Genomic DNA, 24,231 nt, shown 5'->3' with positions numbered 1-24,231 from the left:
GACCAAAATTAAAGAATAAATAAATTGTACAATTTTGGACGACATAGTATAGTATGACGTTTTTGTCAAATTTGGCCAAAATTAAAGAATAAATAAATTGTCAAATTTTGGACGACATAGTATAGTATGACGTTTTTGTCAAATTTGGCCAAAATTAAAGAATAAATAAATTGTCAAATTTTGGACGACATAGTATAGTATGACGTTTTTGTCAAATTTTGGACGACATAGTATAGTATGACGTTTTTGTCAAATTTTGGACGACATAGTATAGTATGACGTTTTTGTCGAATTTTGGACCAAAATTAAAAGAATAAACAAATTGTCAAATTTTGGACGACATAGTATAGTATGACGTTTTTGTCAAATTTTGGACCAAAATTAAAAGAATAAATAAATTGTACAATTTTGGACGACATAGTATAGTATGACGTTTTTGTCAAATTTTGGACCAAAATTAAAATAATAAATAAATTGTCAAATTTTGGACGACATAGTATAGTATGACGTTTTTGTCAAATTTTGGACCAAAATTAAAAAATAAATAAATTGTCAAATTTTGGACGACAGTATAGTATGACGTTTTTGTCAAATTCTGGACCACATTTATTATTTTTTTTTTTAAATATTGTCAAATTTCAGAAGACATAGTATAGTATGATGTTTTTTGTAAAATTTTGGATAAAAACAGCTTTAAAGAAAATGTCAAATTTTGGACAACATACCAAAGTAAGATTTTTTGTCAAATTTTTGGACGACATACTAATTTTTGAGGACATTACTCCGAGAGCTTCCACACACAATGTTCTCTTTACAGAAAATAATCAGGAAAAAGGAGTTCTGTGGTTTCAAAAAAATGACAAAACTCATAAAAACACTCCTCTGTACCTAATAATATGACTGTATGAGTGTATCAGCGTTATTCAACTGCTGCTTTAGTGGGGACCATAACTCACTGAGTTGCTGATGTTATGTTGTTGTTGTTGTTGTTGTTGTTGTTGTTGTTGTTGTTGTTGTTGTTGTTGTTGGTTGAGTTGTCTCTGCATGGCTGTAGGTTTGGCGGGGCCCTTGTTCTGCTGACTGCTGCTGGGGCCCGGGGCCCGTGGTTGACCCATGCTTCCATTAATGGGCAGCCTTGGACCGGGAGGAACGCCCTGAGAAGAGAAAGGTATGTTTTTATTTATTTTATTTTATTATTTATCTCTGACAAAGAGCACTTTGTTTCAGCTGTTGTTTTTGTTTTAAAGTGCTTTATAAATAAAGTTGGATTGCAAAGAAAGAAGAGTGTCAGCGACAGCTGCACTGACGCGGGTTGTCCACTAGAGGGCACACGTACACAGAACATGGCAGATCTGTGTTCAGCCTCCAGGATAATGTGGTGAAGGCGACTCCCTCTCTGCAGATAAAGAAGCAGCAGAGCCTCGATCATTGTGTGTGAAGAAAGTGGAAAAAACGGCAGAAAACGTGGAGTCAGAGCTCTGTTATCACACCCACACACTCACACACACACACACACACACACACACACACACACACACACACACACACACACACACACACACACACACACACACACAAACCAGTCTGTCATGTGGACACAAGGACACACTCGGGCTTTTCTGCAAAGTGTAGACGCTTTGTTTTTTTTGTCATGAAAGAAGGTTTAATGTGCACCAAAAATCCAAAAGTGAACACACACACACACACACACACACACACACACACACACACACACACACACACACACACACACACACACACACACACACACACACACACACACACACACACACACTGTGTCAACACCAGTGTCAGTCATTGTGTGTTTGTGACTCCAGATATTTTCCCAGGGTGAAGTGGATTAAAACCAAACCGTACATTTAGCAGAAGCTCTGACTTAAAGTAAAGTAGAGGACGAATCTCTGCAGGGTGGTGGCGCTCTGTGGTCTGTGTGTGTGTGTGTGTGTGCGCTTGTCTTTCGATGCTTGTGTGGACCACCCCTTGGTAAAACACCTTTTTTGTGGGGACATTTTTCCTTGTGGGGACATTATTATGCCCCGTCCCGAACGGGGTCCCCACAATGTGTTAAAGACATGTAGATGTGTGTGTGTGTGCGTGCGTGCGCTCGTCTTTCTATGCTTGTGTGGACCACTCCTTGGTAAAACACCTTTTTTGTGGGGACATTTTTCCTTGTGGGGACATTATTATGCCCGTCCCAAACGTGGTCCCCACAATGTGGTAAAGACATGTAGTTGTGTGTGTGTGTGTGCTCTTGTCTTTCTATGCTTGTGTGGACCACCCCCTGGAAAAAAACACCTTTTTTGTGGGGACATTTTTCCTTGTGGGGACATTATTATGCCCGATCCCAAACGTGTTCCCCACAATGCAGTAAAGACATGTAGGTGTGTGTGTTCACGTCTTTCTATGCTTGTGTGGACCACTCCCTGGCAACACACCTTTTTAGTGGGGACATTTTTCCTTGTGGGGACATTACGCTAAGTCCCAAACATGGTCCCCACAATGTGGTAAAGACATGTAGATATGTGTGCGCGTGTGTGTATACTCTTGTCTTTCTTTGCTTGTGTGGACCACCCCCTGGACAAACACCTATTTAGGGGGGACATTTTCCCTTGTGGGGACATTATGAACGTGAGCTGGTGATGCAATAGTAATCACTAACAATAACCCTAACCCGGTCCCCACAATGTAATAAAGTCATGTAGGTGTGTGTGTGTGTGTGTGTGTGTGTGTGTGTGTGTGTGTGTGTGTGTGTGTGTGTGTGTGTGTGTGTGTGTGTGTCTGTGTGAATGTTAATGACTGGGGTTGAAATATGGAGAATTAACGCGACCGGATTAGAGGACGAGGGGAAGTTGAAACTCATCAGCAGTCACATTTCAGATCAGCTAATATTCGCCTTTTCCTGCCCACGCAGCAAACCCACGAGCACAGAGTTTTACACAGGGACTAAAAACATCAAAACAGCGGTTTCTCCTCCCCCCCCAGAAAAAAGCCGCCACTTTTGAGTGACTGTCACCAAAAGACTGTGAGAAAGTGTGTCCATCAGAGGCCTCGCTCCGTCGCCGTTGTAAGGCGGTGTTTTAGCGTGTTCGACTGACTAATCCTCTCTGTCATCCTAACGTGTCATAAAGCTGGTTTTCCGCATTCCCACCATCTCATTCTTGTCGTAAATGAATACCACATGTGGGCTCTCGGAAAGAGAAGGAGGTGGAGTGATTTAAGTCCACCCCCCCCCCCCCTCCTCCTCCCTCCTCCTGTGTAGGCAGCGTAGGCAGCTGACACAGATCCAGGTCCAAGCCTTTCGCTTCACACGGCACTTCCTCCTCCCAGAGTCTGGACTCCGGGACCCGGGTGTCCCCGGGGAGCACAACCTCGGCATCTGGACTTGGCCGTGGCTCCCCTTTCCCAGGAAACAAGCGCTCCCTTCACTAGCGACCCGATTGAGTCTTATCCCAGCTGAGCGATGGTGGTGCCTACGAGGTCGTCAACAAACGCCCAGGAGTCGCTGTTTACTACAAGCAAAGGCTTCAGCTGCGCTTATAATTATGGCTTTAAACAAGAGAAAATAAAAATAATAATAATAGTTCTTTTAACTTTCACCTGCTCAGAAGTATTAGATCAGGGGTGTCAAACGTAAGGCCCGTGGGCCAGAATCGGCCCACCCGTGGGTCCAATCTGGTCCCCAGGAGTCAAAATTAGATTCAAGTTAAAATTTTGGATATGGGTTGAGCATGGCCCGATGGTGTGCATCCTTGATTTTCAAATACGCGAGCACGCGATTTATTTAGCATTAGCATGCTACTTTTTTGCGGCTAACTTGACGAACCTGTTTCCAAAGGTAAGCTAGCGAGGCTATGATTAGCATTAGCGTAGGGCTAGCGTAATGCAAACACTGTGCAACCTCATCAGGCACAACTTAAATGTTTTCATTTTCGATTAGCATTAGCGTAGCTAGCTGAATGGTGGTGGATGTTTAAGTATATCTTACTTTTTGTAAAATGAAGGTATTCCAGGTCAAATTTGACAAAGAAATTATTATTTATATGTCATTTTAGCATGAATTTAGAAAAAAAATAAGCATTATGAACATTTAATAATATCTTACTTATATCCTACTCAGGAATTCCACGTCAAATTTGACCTAAATCAACAAAAATTGGGTAACACTTTATATTAAGGAACACATATTCACCATTAACTAGGCGTTTACTAACATATATAAGTAGCATACAAGGCCTTTATTAGTAATTATGAAGCATGTATTAACACATTCTATATCACTGTATTCTACCTGGACATGAATTAAGATTTTTTCCTAAATAAGTGCTTAATATTTACTAATAAAGGACTAGTATGCTACTTATATACATGTTAGTAAGCACCTAGTTAACGGTGAATATGCGTTCCTAAATATAAAGTATAAACTTAAATGACCAAGAAGAATTAATAGATCTGTAGTTGAAATGCTGGCAGTGAGATGAGATAATTTTAGGGCAAGTATGAATATAAACTGGGGTTAAGATGATAGAACGTCATAATAAGTGTAATTTATTCATCTTTTCACTGGTGCGTTCACAGTTTTAGCACCTCAACGTGTCTAATCTCAAAATCTCAGGTCCAATTACATCCCGGGGGGGTGAACAGTTCAAGTTTGTACATTTTGTTTCTCGAGTCTCTTCTTTAAACACGGGCTTTTCCACACCTGCGTGAAAGCCTGTGAGGCGTTCGCTTACCAGGAAATTCAAAACACATATTTTCCGGCGTGCCAAAATAAATTAGGCATAAATTTCAATCCCAGCCTGGACGATCGTAAATAATGACAATCTGCTCGGGCCGCAGCGATTCAAGTAACTCCAGTACAAAAAAATCCTCAAGGCAAAAACTCGAGTATTCGCAGAGATTATTGTTCCACACGGACCGTTTTAACAGACGCACACACCGCACATGCAGATTTCAGCTAGCACGACAGCGGAGGGAGAGTGAAAGCCAGTAAAAGGCAGAAAATGTCAAAAGTGTAAGACCATTTCAGGCTTCAACAAGACGCCAACACGGTGCAGTGTAATCACTGTCTTTTTAACTCATAATTTAGACTTTTTACCTCATCATTATGACTTTATCTCATCATTTCCACTTTTTATCTCATCATTTCCACTTTTCATGTCATAATTATGACTTTTTATCTCATAATATAAACTTTTTATCTCATAATTATGACTTTTTATCTCATCATTTCGACTTTTTTTCTCACAATTTTGACTTTTTATCTCGTAATTTTGACTTTTTATCTCATAATTTCCACATTTTATCTCATATCAACTTTTTATCTCATAATTGTGACTTTTTATCTCATGATTTTAAAATTTTATCTCATAATTATGACTTTTTATCTCATAATATTGACTTCTTATCTCATCATTTCGACTTTTTATCTCATAATTATGACTTTTTATCTCATGAGTTTAACATTTTATCTCATAATTATGACTTTTTATGTCATCATTTTGACTTCTTATCTCATAATTTTGACTTTTTATCTCATAATTTAGACGTTTTATCTCATAATTTCCACATTTTATCTCATAATTTTGACTTTTTATATCATAATATCAACTTTTTATCCCATAATTTTGACTCTTACAACAAGACGCCAATAAGGTGCAGCGTAAACCACTGTTGACTACAACTGGCGTGAACCACAACAGCACGTCCTCAATGACTCAGCATCTGAGCCGATAGCATCCAGTTGCTAACGCTTACGGCACACGCTAACGTAAACATCGATGTTAGCTGACTTAAGGTAGCTTTCCCAGGGCTGCTGCAGCTATCGAATCATTTTGTAAACGAGGATCCTATCGATTATTCCTCGACGAATCGAGTGATCGGGTTATATTCGATAGCTGAAACCTGCGATCATTTTGAATGCGTTTTGCCTTCTCTCTCAAACACACAAACACACAAACACACACACACACACACACTGATGTGACTGGCAGCACCAAAACTCTGTCCTTGAAATAGCTTTACCGACCAACCGGAGCGACTCAACGCTTCATGATGCATTAGTGTCGTCAAAGTCTAGTGAACGGTTTTGCTGCCAAACTCTTTCACACTTCACTTTGTGTGTGTGTGTGTGTGTGTGTGTGTGTGTGTGTGTGTGTGTGTGTGTGTGTGTGTGTGTGTGTGTGTGTGTGTGTGTGTGTGTGTGTGTGTGTGTGTGTGTGTGTGTGACCTCCTGGTTTTAGCACGTTATGCTAGGTTTTGTATTTTGACGCGTTTGAGTTAGCGGCCAATTACGTACAACTGTGTAGCGCAGCTTCAAACGAGCGTCGCACATCTGCGACTCTTTTAAAGTCCCGGGCTGGTCTCAGAAGGCAGAGGAAGCCTGGTTTATAGTCACTAATGTTACATGTGGGGGGGGGGGTTGGTGGTGGTGGTGAGGGCACTCTTTCAGGACCTTTACTTTTCTGGCATTACTAATTCAATTCACTGTGGGAAGAGACTCTGAGCTCTTTTCTCCTCTCTGTGAGCTGCCCCCCGTCCTCATTATAGACGGACTTTTAACCCAGTCCATGCCGAAACACAAGGGACAAACCAAACGTATACTAATTTAGTCTTTGCATTTCTTCAATATTATTATTATTATTTTATCCCTGAATTCACACCTGCTTTTTTACATTTTACTCAAAATAATAAGAGAATACCTTTAGCTTCCATGTACTCCAGCAAAGATTCATGTCCTCAAGTTTTCTTTTTAAAGACCTGAAGTGACTGAGCTTTTACTTTAGCAGAGCTTCAGGCTTTGAAATGAGAAAAAAGTCTGCTTTTTCAATATTTTATCAAAAGCCCATTTACAGCCTTTTCATTATTTGATATCCGGCTCTTCTTCCACTTCCCCTTTCACATTTGTTATTTTCCATAATATACAGTTTTCCCCGTCCTATTTCATATGATTCTTCTATTATATTGTATATTCTTTACACATATATATTGTATATATATATATATATATACACACACTATATTATTCTTTATTAAGCTTAGAATTATAGAATGCGTATGAATACACTTTTGCTTAAGCTGCTAATTCTGACATAACATTGTGTAATTTTATGTTTTGACCAAAAAGTAAATCGTGTTCTAAAAATACAATATAATATTGATGATTTTCTTGATTAATTTGTAAAAAAAAAAAAAATCAGTGTTTTTCAATCCAGGAAAAAACATTTTGGAGAAAAGAAACTTAAACTTAGATTATTGAGATTTAAAAAGCTGAAAAATCACAAAGCTTGTTTTAATTATTGAAAGAAAACAAAAAAAAACAGTCAAATGGATGAAAAATTTAAAATCGATTCACTGAGTAATTGATTAATCGTATATTAAAGATGTAGCTATTGCTAAAGTTGATGCTAATTCTGACAAAGCCAGGGTTATTACATTTTTTATCTCATAATTTTGACTTTTCATGTGATAATTTTGACTTTATATCTCATAATTATCACTTTATCTCATAGTTTTGACTTTTTAACTTATAATATCATCTCATAATTACGACTCTTACAACAAGACGCCAATAAGGTAAATATTGAGATTTAAAAATCAGAATGCTAGTTTTAATTATTGAAAGAAAACCAAAAAAAAAACAGTCAAATTGATGAAAAATTGACTCAGTGAGTAATTGATTAATCGTATATTACAGACGTAGCTATTGCTAACGTTGATGCTAATTCTGACAAAGCTAGCGTTTTACAGAGTTGAATGGAAAATTGGGTCGTGAATATTCCACATTTACATTCACTGCATTACTAATTCTAAAGATTTTAACGATCGTTTTCTGCATGAAACTGATGAATATATTACTGACACAGCGACACGTTGTGTTTCGCGTCTAAATGGTTCTCCGTTTAGCGGTAAAACTGGTTCCGCTCCGCCCCTGCCTGACGATGTATTTGTCGTCTTATCTTGTTTGCTTCCACGTCTATAAAACTCTCTCTCTCTCTCACAGTCACTCAAACACTTGCCTTGATCTCACGGAGGTTAAGAGAGTCTCTCTCGCATTATCATTTCACACAAAGGCGGCCGCAGATACCGTTAGTGCGGGAAAAATGAAAGAGTGGGACGGTCGAAAATCTCCCCCCCTCCAATCATAACAAATCAGCGACTCAACCTCCGGCACCAGGCTAAGCAGATTACTGTCATTTTCCACCACTTGTCCCTTGTAGCTAACAACCTCCAATTAGCAAATCCCGCTGTGCATATCTGTGCCCTGACGGGAAGCCACCGTGACAAGCAAAGAAATTAGAAGTCCTGCATGTTAATCTGCCACGGTCTGGCAATCCGTGTCATCGTCAAAGCACCGTCAGGGGAAAAATGCATATTCATATAACAGCAAGAAAATGACACAGAAGAACAATGACAAGAAAAGTCCGCTGCTGCGGAAAGACTGCAGTGAGTTAGTGAGACTGTGCTGCGTGTCGCGTTACTACACCTGCAGCAGACACCAGTGTCAGTGCTTTATCTTTAGTAAAATACACTAAAGTCATTCAGGATCAGCATACGTGCAACCGTATGACAATATGCTGTAATCGGATTGATTCACCTGTCAATTATCTTACTGTAAACGGTAGATTAAAGAATTATTAGCATCTAACGGTGATGCTACAGATTGTGACAACAATAAACAGCGGTGTATGTAATGCTGCCTTCACGTGCTATTTGAAAGATAATACGCTACGAGTGTGTAACATTCATACGGGGAACGGGTAAGGTCATGGTCAGGGTAATGTGAGGGAACACAAAGAAATGCAGAAAAGTATTACAAGGGAACACAAAAGTGTTGCAAGGGAGCGTAAAAAGTGTTGCGAGGGTAAATTGAAGTGCGAGGGAACGTAAAAGGTATTGCAAGGGAACGTAAAAAGTATTGCAAGGGAACGTAAAAGTATTATGAGGGAATGTAAAAAGCGTAAAAAGTATTGCGAGGGAACGTAAAAAGTATTGCAAGGGAACGTAAAAAGTATCGCGAGGGAACATAAAAGGTATTGCGAAAGAACGTAAAAGGTATTGCAAGGGAATGTAAAAAGTATTACGAGGGTAAAAAGTATTGTGAGGGAACGTAAAAAGTATTGCAACGGAACGTAAAAGTATTATGAGGGAATGTAAAAAGCGTAAAAAGTATTGGGAGAGAACGTAAAAAGTATTGCAAGGGAACGTAAAAAGTATTGCAAGGGTAAAAAGAAGTGCGAGGGAACGGAAAAGGTATTGCAAGGGAACGTAAAAAGTATTGCAAGGGAACGTAAAAGTATTATGAGGGAATGTAAAAAGCGTAAAAAGTATTTCGAGGGAACATAAAAAAGTATTGCAAGGGAACGTATAAGTATTTCGAGGGAACACAAAAGTATTGCAAGGGAACGTAAAAAAGTATTGTGAGGGAATATTGTGTCAGAATGGTAAATAATTCCTTTATTATAATCGTTATTATAATTCCTTTATTGGTGATTGTGTACACATTGTTCATGTTTTATCTACTTAGGGTAAAGGGTTAAACGTGTTGTCAGCCAATTTTTCATTTCGCTCCAACAACAACAAAAAGCACTTGAGTGCAACGCACTCGTCGTTCGGATTTCACAAACGGGAAGTCTCATGTTTCACAGTGAAGGCAGCATATCTCCACTCAGGAACTGCATGCATCAATATTACTGGATCTCCCAATTCCCCACTGGATATCACGACAGGAGGAGGAGGCGTTCATGTGGGTTCTTATCACTTATTCCCAAACATCATAACATCTATAGTGGGAGGTTCACACACTGCACTAATCTTGTGTCGTTTTACACAATGAAATCAAATAAATTCTATATATTTATGTGCATAAGTGACACGTTTTCCACCTTATAAACATTGTGTGTGTGTGTGTGTGTGTGTGTGTGTGTATGAGCTCTTTTCTCACCTGTCGCTGCTGTGACAGTTTGAACGGCAGCCCGGCAGGACCAGGCTTGGCTTGGTGACACAGCGCCGCTGATGTGGAGATCTGTTGGTTCTGGAAGTGGATCGCTGAGTGTGGCGGATTCTGGCAGGTTGAAGGTGACGACTGCTGCTGCTGCTGCTGCTGCTGCTGCTGCTGGGCTGAGGTTTTATTCACCGCGCCCGCCATGATAGACATGGGCTGATTGGCAGAATGCGGCGCCTTGGGGCTGAAGTGCAACGTGGGCTTGGTGCTAAGACCCTTCATGTCCAAATGGTGCCCGTTTGACTTGAAGAGGCAGTTGTTGATGCCTTTGTTCTGCGCGCCGATTCTCTGCTGGCCGATCGGCGCCGAGCTAGAGACCTTTTCCTGGGCAAAGGTGCTGGCGGACGAGTGGTTGCTCATGGCCGGAGCCCAGCTGGACAGTCCCACGGGCGGCGGCGGCGGTTGGTGGTGGTGGTGATGGAGCAGGGAGTTGGGCTGCTGCTGGTTCGCCGCCATCTGCTTCAGCTGCTCCGCGTGAGAGATTTCTGGCCAGCAGGGCATGGCCCTGGGGTGCCCCGCTTGAGCGTTAGCTTTCTGCGACGCGACGCCGGACGCCGCCGCCGCCGCGCCGGTCAGCGCGAACGAGGGCCCCGCCGAGGCCGGCCGGAGCTGCGGCGAGCCGGCGTGAACGTGGCCGAAGTCCGGCGAGTGCTCCGTCTTAATCTGCTTCTCCAGCAGGGGGCACAGGTTAGCCACCGCCGCCGCCGCGCCCGCCGAGCTCGGCCGACCTAGATCCAGACCGAACGCGTCGTCCTGTTTGAGCATCTTCTCGAACTCCAGGTCGTTGAGCGGGGGCACCGTCTTCGTCAGCTCGTCGAACAGATCCTGGAGCTCCGGGTCAATCTGACCGCCGCCTTCGTCTTTGAAATCGAAGATCATGTCGGCGTTGGACTGGCCACACGACGGCACCATATCTATGGGCTCCTTTTTCATCTCCTTCAGGGTCATGTTGAAGATGTCTGATCTCACCCCGTGGGGCATCATGTAGCTCTTCCCCTGCATCCCCATGGTCGACGACGACGACGACGAGCCTTGGAGAGCGTGAGACTGGCTCAGGTTGTGGTTGCAAGGCCCGCCGTGTCCCAGAGCGCCGCCGTCCACGCGGACCCTCTTAAAGTCCGATCCGGAGAAAACGCAGGAGAGTCCGTTCTGCTTTTGTACGTGTCCCGGAGCGTGCGCCTCGATCTTCCTCCGCAGAGATCCTTGAAGCTGCGAAAAAACACAAAACAGAAGATGCATTTAAAAAAACGCAGAACTTTCAACTTTGCTGCACTCGATTCAAAACTGTGAACTCGTTTCTATCGCGCCGATAGTTTCTTCTGCGCGCGTGTGTGGGTGTACGGCAATTCTAAATGCAGTTCAAAGTGTCGCCATGTAAATTAATCCAATTTCACAATTTGCTCCGAGGCCTGTAGACGCAGCGCACTTGACAAACGTGTGAAATTCAGAGAGATTACTTTTATTAGCAGACGTTCTTTAATTTCAGTGGAATAACTTTTGATTTTAGACCGGCTGCGATTCATCATGTCACTTTATATGTAAGACGCGTTCAGATTATAGTCAAAATTTGTCAAAATCCGTGCAGTGCAATGCAGCAATGAGAGGAGGGGGGGTAAAAAGCTGCTGCAGCACTTATAAGAACATTGGTTTTTATATATAACGCAGTTTGAGCACAGTGGATGGGCTGAGGAGATAGTTAGGAATCTGATACAGTCGACAGACCGCAGAGAGAAGAATGGGGCCCTTTGTATGTTTCCCCCTCATTTGCATACATTATATTTTCATCCATTGTGCTTCCTTAAGATAGTGGAGTTTCTCCTTTGTGGCGCTGAGATTCTGCTTAACATGCTGCTGCAGATATCTGACGTCCCTTTGTCCTGATGCCGCGTCTTCATTTATAGTGCTGAGCACACGCGCTGTAGCTGTAACTGACTAACTAACACTGTAAGTAAGTAAGCCAACTAACTATAACCAAACCAGTTTAACATATATATATGTATATATATATATACATATATATATGTGTATATATATATATATATATATATACACACACATACATGTATATATGTGTGTATATATATACATACATATACACACATACATTTATAGATACACATATATAAGTATGCATACACATATACACACGTATACATACATATATACACAAATATACATATACGCACATATATATGTATACATACACATATACACGTATATATACATGTGTATCTATATATGTATACATACACATATGTGTAGATATGTATATATGTGTATATATATACATATACACAGATATGTATACATACATACATATACGCACATACATGTGTATGCATATATATGTATACATACACATATACACGTATATATACACACGTGTATACATATATATGTACACATATGTGTATATGTATGTGTAGATATGTATATATGTGAGTATATGTGTATATATATACATATATACACAGATATGTATACATACATATATAGATACACATATACAGGTGTATACATATATATATACACATATATAGATATACATATATACATATACACACGTATACGTACAAATAAACATATATAGATACGCATATACATATATACACATTTATACATATATAGATACACAAATATACATATATATGTATACATACACATATACATATACACACGTATACATACATATATACACATGTATACATATATTGATACACATATACACACGTATACATACATATATACAAGTATATACATATATAAGATACACAAATATACATATATGTATACATACATATATGTATTCATATACATACACACACATATACACGTGTATACATATATATACATATATTAATACACATGTATATATATATATATACACATACATATACATATACACAAGTATACATACATATATGTACAAATCTCAGGCATTACTGCTGTACAAACACGAGAGACTACATATTATCTGATATTATCTCTCACTGTTGTCGGTGCCTTCATGGAAACAAAACCAGTGTGCGATTGTGCACAAACCTGATTTCTGCATATTCCACTGTGGGAACACATTTGAGTCATTTGCTCACGCTGGCACACATCGCATTAAGATGATTCATATCCTGAGGGTTTGAAGTAAAATCCTAAAAGCACTTTACATTTTTCTAGTGCGTTTCAGTTCTGCGGATGGTTCTGCCGTCACACTGTGAACTGTCCGAGCTTTAGCTTATATTTATGTAGCACCGTAGACTGTCGATTCTATGGCTTTAGCCATTAGCATTAGCAGGCCGTGTCGTAGCTGACGGTTCATAAAGAGCGGAAAGCACAACATCTGTCAATATAATGTCCCTCAAGTGAAGTGGTCTCGAACCAAGGCTGCATATAATGTAGACAGATTGACTTCCAGGTAAACCATGCTGGAAAATCTAAAAAGTCAGCGCAAACTCAGGGCGCTTTCACACCTTTAGCTCGATTGCTTTGGTCTGCACAGTCAGAAAAATGTTACAATGTAGCAAACAGATGTGGGTACGGTTTGCTTTCACATATGCATAGTTCTAAAGAAAGCAAAATAGACGGCGAAGACCATCGGCACCGGAACCGGACTAACCCCCGATATCCACCGGGGCGCGTCACCGCCACGGAACGGAGGCCCTCGTTGGTGCAGCTTTTAACCGTTTATCCGGGGTTATCCCGTATCTCATACCCATAATGCATTAAACTAGACCATTTCGTCCCATTTGGTTTGGTTGCTTTCACACCAGAGGAACCGTACCAAAGTAGGGCGGATAAAGCGGTCCGAGACCTGCCTGAAGGGGTGGTTTCGGACCGGTTGATTTGTCAGAGACGATTAGGTGTGAATACGTCCTTAAATATGAATTCGATTCAAGCCTTAACCCCAACCTCTGTGTGATAATATACATCAAATACTGTCAACTCTTCATTATACATGCGAGGAAAAACCAGGTCTGATAAATAAAGCTTCACAAATACTTGTTTTGTCTTTCAAAAAATCTGCCGTCTGTAAATAAAATAATAACCTATGCTCACACACTTACTGGTGGTACAAAAACTTTTTTTTATTTTTTTTAAACATATAAAGATTCTCCATGTTCACTCAAGAGTGGCCTCTTGGCTGGCCTGAAATCCCCTGCGACAGATCTCCGAGTGATCTTAAAATAGATTTTTTGATTAACATTTAATGAGCTTAGAAGCTCTGAATCGCTTTGAAAGTGACTCCTCCTGCATGAACCTCAAGCATACAGTATGTTCCTTTAATATATATACTGTATATCAGGGCTATTCAACTGTCCAGCCAGTGGGACAGTGGGCTGGTCAACCCCTGTACTACTATTTTGTGTTGCGTGTACAGTCAACGGATACAAATAGATACAAAATGTTTTAAGTTATTTAGCAGTTATTTATTGAAAAAGCTGCTATTGCTATTGCTGTTTTGTGCAAAAAAAAGGTAAGTAACAAAACCACCAACATTCAGGTACAATACAATTTATGTATGGTGCAAAAAGGTTACAGTTAGGCCCTGTCCCAATACCTCCCCTAACCCTGAAAATATTGACACAAATCTAATTTCATACTAGAACTGTGCGATGGAAATGCGCCGTCGAAGTCGCAATTTGAGTTTTATCGTGAAATGATGTTTAATAATGTTTTAATTAGTGCTGGGCACGTTAACGGTAGTGAATGGCGCCAACCTTAGCACGTGGCGCGTTTCGATGACGACTGACTGGAAAAAGACGCGCGTGACGTCATGTTTGCGTCCCGTGGCACCGGAGTGCAGGCATCGTTTACCAGTCAGCTCTGTTAGCTCCGTTAGCTCCTTTAGCGCCGTTAGCTGCACCTACAGTCGAACTGGAAAAAGATGCGCGTGATGACATGTTTATGTCCTGCGGCACCGGAGTGCAGGCATCGTTTACCAGTCAGCTCTGTTAGCTCCGTTAGCTCCTTTAGCGCCGTTAGCTGCACCTACAGTAGAACTGGAAAAAGACGCGCGTGATGACATGTTTATGTCCCGCGGCACCGGAGTGCAGGCATCGTTTACAAGTTAGTTCCGTTAGCTCCTTTAGCGCCGTTAGCTGCACCTACAGTCGAACTGGAAAAAGATGCGCGTGATGACATGTTTACGTCCTGCGGCACCGGAGTGCAGGCATCGTTTACCAGTTAGCTCTGTTCGCTCCTTTAGCGGCATTAGCTGCACCTACAGTCGAACCGGAAAAAGACACGCGTGATGACATGTTTACGTTCCGCGGCACCGGAGTGCATGCATCGTTTACAAGTTAGCTCTGTTAGCTCCGTTAGCTCCTTTAGCTCCTTTAGCGCCGTTAGCTGCACCTACAGTCGAACTGGAGCGGTCTTTTTATAAAAACGAAAAGAGCAGCGCTACAAATAAGCAGCGTAGCTGTGTGATTCGTATGTGTGCATCTGTTTTTAAAGTTTAGCGTTACTAGCGAGACTCATTTTAACAAATCGAGAGTCACGCAAACATGACGTCACGTGCATCTTTTCCCAGTCAGTCGGCATGGAAACGCATCATGCGTTAACGTACGTTAGCGTTGACGCCGTTATCGTGCCCAGCGCTAGTTTTAAATCACTCAAATTATGCCCACTTCCCCCAAAGACTTCATTAGCACTGATGTACAGCTAATAAATCGACCGAAGCCCTTTGACTGTGAGGCAGCGACAAAGCTAACCATGTCAAGCAGAGGCTCTCTGCTCCTGGGCGCTGTGAGGCAGCTCGATGGTGTGTCACGCTGCGCGGCGGCGAGGTGATGCTGAGCTCTGTGGATGTGGGCCCCGGGTGTGCGTCGTCGTCGTCGTCGTAACAGGACACAACAACAGCAGGCCTCCTGGTACCATCTGTGTGACCGGTGGCACAGCTTCAAGGGTATCGGTTTGAAAGCGTTCTATGGTCTTTGTGTCTGTGTGCGTGAGTGCGTTTGAGTATGAAAGAGCTCGTCAGCTTATAATCTATTCACCAGAGTCCCGAAAACATGTTGCAATCCGCTCCTGCAAGACTTAGAAACCCTCCTCTCGGCGCTCAGCCCCAAAAATAAAGAAATAAATAACGACTATTGTGTTTCTAGGGAGACATAATATTTTGGTGGTTCTGCAGGTTGTGTACTGTTACACAGGGGGGGGGGATTTCAGCTCGCTTATTGCCAGATAAGAAACAAGAGCCCTCAGAGCGGTGCCAATGATCAGCTGTCATACAAAATTCAGATATCTGCCTGCAGAAAGTAGGGTAAAAAAAAAAAAAAAGAAGTGGCGGGTCTCAGTTTAATTACAGGGTTTCCACTCGCTCTTCTAAAGCTGTGAGTCATTATCCCTCTGTAGACGCCCGAGAAATTGAATCAAACACCACATCGCGTAACTTAACATTTTAATAATTTAACCCAAGGTAGAGGGAAGGAAGCTGGAGCTGCTGCTGCTGCTGCTGCAATACAGAGACAATTCACTCAAATCAGGTCATGGGAGGGCTGTCAGCCTCGGTTTTGTCTTTGACGTAAACTGCTTTCACTTTGAATTTCTATTTATTTAATTTTTTTTAACTTTTGTTTAGCTTTAATTTAACACAACAGCCAGTCGTGCACAATGTGTGTTTGATACTGTTCTAAAAAAAAGACAGACAGGATAATCACAAATCGATGCCACCAAAGGCAGTGGAGATGATGATTACCACAGTCTGGCAGACAGACATGTTCTGGTTTGAGTTTATTGTTTATCGGGACTCACATTAGTGTAATGCACCAGTTTAGCTTCACGCCAAAATTTGCAAATTTACTTAAAAGTGTTTATCTTTGAAGCTACATGTGGCAAGATCACGAGGAAAAACAGCTAATGAAGTATCTCGTCTCCGGGTTAGATCCTCACACCACACATACACGAACAAACACATTGTTTTCTTTTAGGGGCTAGCTTTAAGAATTCTAGCTTAGCAAAATTTGCTAACCCCATTGGCAGAAATTTTTTACCAAATGTAAGAATATTTGGGTTATTTCCAGTAGGGCTGTTTTTGCAGTGTATTGCCCCGACTGTGTGCCTGCCAATCGCAGATGCTGCTGTTCCTCTCGCTATGCAGCTCCAATTGAGTTTTCTGGATCTGAATAATGTTGTTTCTTTGCTTGTAATAAGCAAACTACATTTACTACATTTTGGCCTGTTTTTTCTCATTTCAAGACACATTATTTTCATATAGAGGCTAGTTTTATGAATTCTAGCTAAGCTAAATTTGCTAACCCCATTGGCAGATTTGATTTGCTCAAAACAAGAACATTTTAAACAAATGTAAGAATATTTTGCAGTACTTCCAGTAGGACTGTTTTTGCAGTGTACTGCCTGACTATGTGCCTGCTGCTGTTCCTCTCACTATGCAGCTCCAATTGAGTTTTCTGGATGTCAGTCCGTACAAGTCACTTTATGTTACGTGTGTTTACAGTATGTGTGAGAGTGCATAGAAATCCAGGTCATACAACACAGGGTCCTAAAGACTGTGGACATTTTTTGGCAATTACCCAGAAATCCACAGGGGGGGCAATAGAGGTTCCTCACTGGTATGTTTGGTGGATAAATGAGACGTACCACACAGTTAAATCAAGAAAGCAGATCACTTATTTTAAGTTTACATTTCTTTAATAATATTGTTTCTGTGCTTGTAATAAGCAAACGTTACTAAATTTTCGCCTGTTTTTTTTTATCATTTCAAGACACATTGTTTTCTTATATGGGCTAGTTTTATGAATACTAGCTTAGCTAAAGTTGCTAACCCCATTGGTAGATTTGATTTGCTCAAAACAAGAAAATTTTAACCAAATGTAAGAATATTTTGCAGTATTTCCAGTAGGGCTGTTTTTGCAGTGTACTGCCTGCCTATGTGCCTGCTGCTGTTCCTCTCACTATGCAGCTCCAATTGAGTTTTCTGGATGTCAGTCAGTACAAGTCACGTTATGTTACGTGTGTTTACAGTATGTGTGAGAGTGCATAGAAATTCAGGTCATACAACACAGGGTCCTCAAGACTGTGGATAATTTTTGGTAATTACCCAGAAATCCACAGGGGGGCAATAGAGGTTCCTCACTGGTATGTTTTGTGGATAAATGAGACGTACCACACAGTTAAATCAAGAAAGCACATCACTTATTTTAAGTTTACATTTTTTTAATAATATTGTTTCTTTGCTTGTAATAAGCAAACTTTTTTTTGTAATTTCAAGACACATTATTTTCTTATAGAGGCTAGTTTAATGAATACTAGCTTAGCTAAATTTGCTAACCCCACTGGCAGATTTGATTTGCTCAAAACAAGAACATTTTAACCAAATGTAAGAATATTTGGCAGTATTTCCAGTAGGGCTGTTTTTGCAGTGTACTGCCTGACTATGTGCCTGCTGCTGTTCCTCTCACTATGCAGCTCCAATTGAGTTTTTTTTAGTCACGCTATGTTACGTGTGTTTACAGTATGTGTGAGAGTGCAGAAAAAATCAGGTCATACAACACAGGGTCCTAAAGACTGTGGACAATTTTTGGTAATTACCCAGAAATCCATGGGGGGAGGGGGGGGGGAGAGCAATAGGGGTTTCTTACTGGTATGTTTGGTGGATAAATTAGTGGCTAAGTGGATAAAAACATGAGTAGCTTGATTCCTTTTTTATATAAATAGTAAAATATAAATCTTTTCACTCTAAATAGAAGTTTAAAAAAAAAAAACGGGAACGCCTGTGCCATAAGGTAGCATCACAGTGATGTGAGCACAGGATCATAGTGTACTTTCCTAATCAGGCTGGCGCGTGTTGGGACAAAGCAGCACACTGCAGAGGTGGGCTACTTTTGGCTCATCAGCACTTTGCATCCCCATACTTCCTGACACAGTTGTATTAGATTGAGGCTGCCCTCCAGAGAGCAAGGCAGGAGAGAAGGATGAGCAGGAGGAGAAGCAGCAGCAGCGAGGAGGGGAAAAAAAAGGAGAAAAGAGAGGCAGCCTCTGGGAAATGGGATGAGATGATAAGAGCTCCTTTGAAGAGAAATCAGCCATTGTGTTTACTGAAGGCAGATTTTTTTTTTTTTGAACAGTTACTGTAGCTCAGCTCCAATATTCCATGGAGTAAGTTGCTATTTTAACAAAACACAGCTTGCACACACACACACACGCACACAAAGAAATCCTTTTGAAGGAATTAGCATTCAAATATCAGCTCTCCATTATCCAAATACACAGATTAGAAGCCGGCATTACAAGCCGCCTCTGCTTTGACATGCCCTCTCTTCAGAATCAAACACACGAGCTTAACATGATATCCCCAAGGCTGCAGAACGCCGCTCCGACCTCAGAGGAAAATATGCAGGGGGCCCCTTAAAAAAAAGAAAAAAGAAAAAAAAAAGAAAGAAACAAGCAAGCAAAACGCTGGTATCTCTGCATTCACCGGTCACTGCGCAGCTATTAACAATGAAGAAAGACCTTAATTAATGGTGACAAGGTATGTGGATGGTGCTCTTGGACAGTCTGACTCACTGGTCAAGCAAAATGTTTTATTTAGTAGTACGTAGCAGCGTCAGGTTTTAATAATCCCTGTTTATCGCGGTGTATTCTCATGCGAGGAACAAAGCTGGTGGTCTCACGTTTCAGGGGACAACAAACCAAAACAACCGTGAAACTACAACCGCAGCACCAGCTCTCGTCCACGCCACTGCAGACGTACCGCGCAGGTCGCCGACATCGCAGTGACAAGCTGTCGCTTCGCATCACCCGTGGCCATGTGGCTCGCAGAGCTCCTGACGCTGCTGTCGCCTCTCATCCCACATGTCGTCCTTAACCACGGAGACGTTTGCTGAGAAAAGGACTGAGGGCTATAACCCTGGACTCGGGAGCTCGTCCACCGCTGAGGCGCTCAGAGTAATAATGAACGACAATGAACGATTTACCGGTAGAAAAGTACAGGATGTGTCGATCGTATCGTCGTTTCCTTACTAATGACAACTGGCGTCTTTGTTTGCACTTAGCCGTGACATATGAGAGGAAGGAGGATCATTTAAAGCTGCCGTAGGCAAACAACGTTTGACGTTATTGATTGATAATTACACAATGGCCTTTCAGCACAACGTAAATCAAGTCATCTGAGAGACGATTAAATGTGATTTTCCACCTGACGCAGTTTGTTTGGAAACATGACCTGCAACTGGAGGATCTGACCAATCGCAGTGTAGTTTAAACCGAGAGAAGGTGCTGCTATTAGGGATAGACCGATAATGGGCGCCGATATTCTGCATTTCGACTTAGCCACTCATTTATCCACCAAACACACTTGGAAATTTGTTGTAGTTTAAAACACCAGCGAGGAACCTCTATAGCCCCCCTGTGGATTTCTGGGTAATTACAAAAATTGTCCACAGTCTTTAGAAACCGATGAATTTCTATTCCCCACCTGTCTGCACTCTCACACACAACATAACGTGACTTGTACACTCTTAGAAATAAGGGTTCCAAAAAGATCCTTCTACAAGGGAGCCATTTTGATCCAGAGAACCCTTTAAAATCCCTTTCTTGAATAAAGGGTTTTAAAAGGGTTCCAGGTGGAACCCTTATATAAAATGTTCTACCTGGAGCCAAATAGGGTTCTCTTATGAGGACAGACCGAAGAACCTTATATGGTTCTACTTAGCACTTTTATTTCTAAGAGTGTACTGACTGACATCCAGAAAACTCAATTGGAGCTGCATATTGAGAGGAACAGCAGCAGGCACATAGGCAGTTCAAGGAGCGCTTGATTGCTCTCAGGCGGTGTTTGTAATTTTGACACCAATATTTTCACTTTTACTTGCTCCAAATATCGGTTATCGGCCTCCTTGACTACTAAAAATCGGTATCGGTCTATCTCTAGTTCTGGCTGTAATCTTAATTTACTGTACTGGGAATTTGCTATCCCCCCCCCCCCCCCCAAGAGTGTTTTCAAAACATCAGTAACCTGGAGATGTGACACGACAATCAACTATTTTTTACCAGCAATCCCACCAATACTTTACAGCTTCAACAAACCACACAGGGTTCGCTGCTTGTTGCTGACAACTTAATTTAGCGGTAACGAGAGCTCAAATTCTCATCGCTCCAACAGCTTTTTAAGTTCTACTCCAATCCACATCTTAAGTGCAACTTTTCTGAGAACCAAAAAAAAAGTGGCAGGACATGATATATTCACCATGATGACATGTTTCTACAGACTGGTGTATGTACTTAAGTGAGGCAGGAGGTGAGAAACAATTTTCAGTCTGGGAAACTGCTCCGGGGCGTGGGAGGGTTAACATGAATCATACATTTTCAGGGCTTCTTCGCAGCAAAAGTGTTGTGGAATAGAGAAATTAGCAGTTTCTCGCAGACAGCAGAGGTCACTCTGAGCAGGGAAAGCATCAGGAGAGCGACTCTCTGGTGGAAGGTCCTGGCATACCGTACACTGAATAAAGTAAAATAGACAATAACAGCAGTGCAACTGTGGTATTTAGGCAGCCTGGAGGTGTGTAGAGATCATTACATATCAGTAACACTAGGCAGCATGGATTTAGTTGCTGTTGTTTGACTATCACATTACAGAAGAATGGAGTGCCGAGGCAGATACGAGGCCACAAGACACAAACAAATCCCTCGTTGAACAAGTCTATATAAATAAAAAAAACAAACAACAAGCATGTTTGTAACCTTAAAAGGCCATCGCCACACAACTACACGCACCTTTTTCCCAGCAACTGTCAAACACGAGGCCTGCCTCCGGTAATGCCACAGGAAAAGGCCCATAAGCAGGGAACAAGTTCCCTTCCTGTTTTCAAAGACGATTCCTATGGCATGCGGAGCCGTTTCCTGCTCGCTGGGCTCATTTCACCATCTCAAACATCTGGCTGCTCTTCAGCGTGCAGCTGCAGCACGAGCGGGAGCCAACAGTGCCACTGCCGAGTTGAAATAACACAGGTCCTTCCAGTCACGTCTCTGGTTACTACAAAGAAAACCATCGAGCTAACTTCACTAGCATCTGCGCTGCATGCTAATCCACCCTTCAGTGTTTTGTTTGTTTGTTTTATTTAACTGAAGTATTTATCTTAGTCAAAAATCATGACCAAGTGAAAACAAAAGTCACACGACGAAGTTATGGTTAACCGTAACCGACTGAAGGAGTCAAAGCAGCACCGCCGCCACCACCCAGTCACCATCTGGTGACCACATTGAGGAGGTTTGTTGACGGTGACAATGTAGTGAAAATGAGGTCAATCATAGACCATATTTAATGTAGTAATACTTGGTTCTTCAATAGCCAAATCTGAAGTGAACAAATACTGAACAGCCACCAGGGGGCGACGCCGCTGGTTGCAGAAGGAGCTCCATTTGAACAATCGTATATAAAAGTCAAATTTTAGTCGGACTAAGGCAATAATTCAATAATTTTCTCAAAGTCATGTTAACAAGTTAGTCAGACTAAAATCAAGCTAGAGTCTTAGTCGGACTAACATAACTGGATAATATGACTCATAGTCCGATTACTCCTGCGTGTATGGGCTTAGTCGGACTGGAGTAGGACTGGGCATTCTGTGGCTGTGGCCAACTTTCTTTGTACCACACAGCAACCACAAGAGCCACGCTCAAGCTAATTTGCATCACAATTAACATGCACAGCAATGTCAATACGCACTAGCTTACAGAGAGATATAGCGCCACCTACAGAGCCGGAGTCAGACATCAAACACAGCCAATAAATCTATTTCCTGACCGAGCAAGTTGTCTGAATGTCTTTCTTAGTCGGGACTACGGCATTGCTGAGTGTTGCTAACGGGTGCGTGCAAAGTTAGTTGGCTAAATGCTACAACGCTAAAATATTGATGAAGCATGAAATAATCCCTGCTGTGGCTGAAGAGCTCAAAAACATGGCTGCATAGCTGAGCGAGACCGCAGCAGACGACAGCCGTAACAAGTGACTTGCAATAAGCAGAGAATTTTTATTATCAACAGGACTCATAACAGTGTCGTTCACACAGGTATGTGCAAAACATGACTCATCATCACTGCACAGAGGAGAGAGAGTATCACCCCACCGACTGTCTCTCATTGCCTAGCAACATATCTTTTTTTTTTTTCCGTCTGTGTTTGTGCAGAGTTTCTGTTTATTTATCCTGGACTTAATTTATAAAGTGTCCGTTTTTTTTGATTTATGTCATTTAATATTGCGACATAAAGTCACCGGGTGTCCCCTGCACTTGTGTTTATTAGTTGTATGCACAGGCTGGAAAGCGCCCGACTAGGATTTATTGGTTGCTTTAAGTGCACTTTTATTGAAAAAACGTATACTACATACCTGGCGGCTTTTAATTCAGTAGTTTGATTTTTTTAGATTACAGCACATTTTCTTGCATAAATGCTGTTCCAATAACGTAAACTTTAAAATATTATACATTCCTTTTAGCGATGCTTTCTCAAAAGAAGCGACTGTGGTTCTAATTCGGGAAACAATGTTTAGTCAATATGTGATGTGACTGCAGCGTCTCTGCAGTGATTTCCCACTGAAAACATGGATCCATTTTATATCCCATGGGAAAACCTGGGCTTGAGTGGTTAATGCTGCGCTAATGCCGCCACACTCAGCCAGGGGCTTGATAAGCCTCATGCTTTTAGAGAAGGGGAAACACGCTTAGTGTTTTTAAAAAAAACGCTTCGGCCGGAAAATCCACGCACTTCTCGTTGAGTTTCGTCGTCTGCGTTTGCTTAAAAAAACGACATACGAACGCGACGCGTGCATTAGCCGTGGCCACTAATCTGCACGAGTTCATCCCCTGAAACAATCCTTGGCTGATGCTGCTGCTACAAGACAAATGTGAGTGGGAAGCTTTACTCCCACTCCGATCAGTTCTGACATTCCAAATAAGGCCTGTGTGTGGACCAGTGGAAGCAGAGGCCGACACCAAAAAAAAAAAAACCCCTGCAGAGCTCTCACACTGACTCCAACCGAGGAAGTTTGAGCGTGGGGGTGGGAGTTGGAGGTTGGGGGGGGGGGGGGGGGGGGGGTTGGAGGTTTGGGGGGGGGGGGTTGCATTTGAGGGATCACAACAGTGCAGAAAATATGTGACCTCCAAACAAAAAAAAAAAAAAATTCATCATCAACCTGACGTTTCCCCACAAGGACAAAAACAAAACACCACCATCAAACTGATATATCGTCTACAGTCTAT

The 24,231-nt window shown here is 41.7% G+C and overlaps 1 protein-coding gene across 1 annotated transcript in view; it reads right to left on the bottom strand.

Annotated features, from left to right (window-relative positions):
* Positions 1 to 19,826, bottom strand: part of maml2 (mastermind like transcriptional coactivator 2) — a gene marked incomplete at its 5' end in the record, with an annotated part of 46,074 nt that extends 26,248 nt beyond the window's left edge. Inside the window, 3 exons of the mRNA XM_083886397.1 lie at positions 957 to 1,154; positions 9,962 to 11,230; positions 19,731 to 19,826. Of these exons, the coding sequence (XP_083742523.1) occupies positions 957 to 1,154; positions 9,962 to 11,230; positions 19,731 to 19,826 (1,563 nt within the window). The remainder of the gene's footprint in view (positions 1 to 956; positions 1,155 to 9,961; positions 11,231 to 19,730) is intronic.
* Positions 19,827 to 24,231: the final 4,405 nt, after the last annotated feature.

This window comes from Microchirus variegatus (genome assembly GCF_963457635.1).
Source record: "Microchirus variegatus genome assembly, chromosome: 3".
Classification (NCBI taxonomy): domain Eukaryota; kingdom Metazoa; phylum Chordata; class Actinopteri; order Pleuronectiformes; family Soleidae; genus Microchirus; species Microchirus variegatus.
The sequence above is the reverse complement of the archived record's forward strand: the minus strand, read 5'-3'. Positions and strand labels throughout refer to the sequence as shown.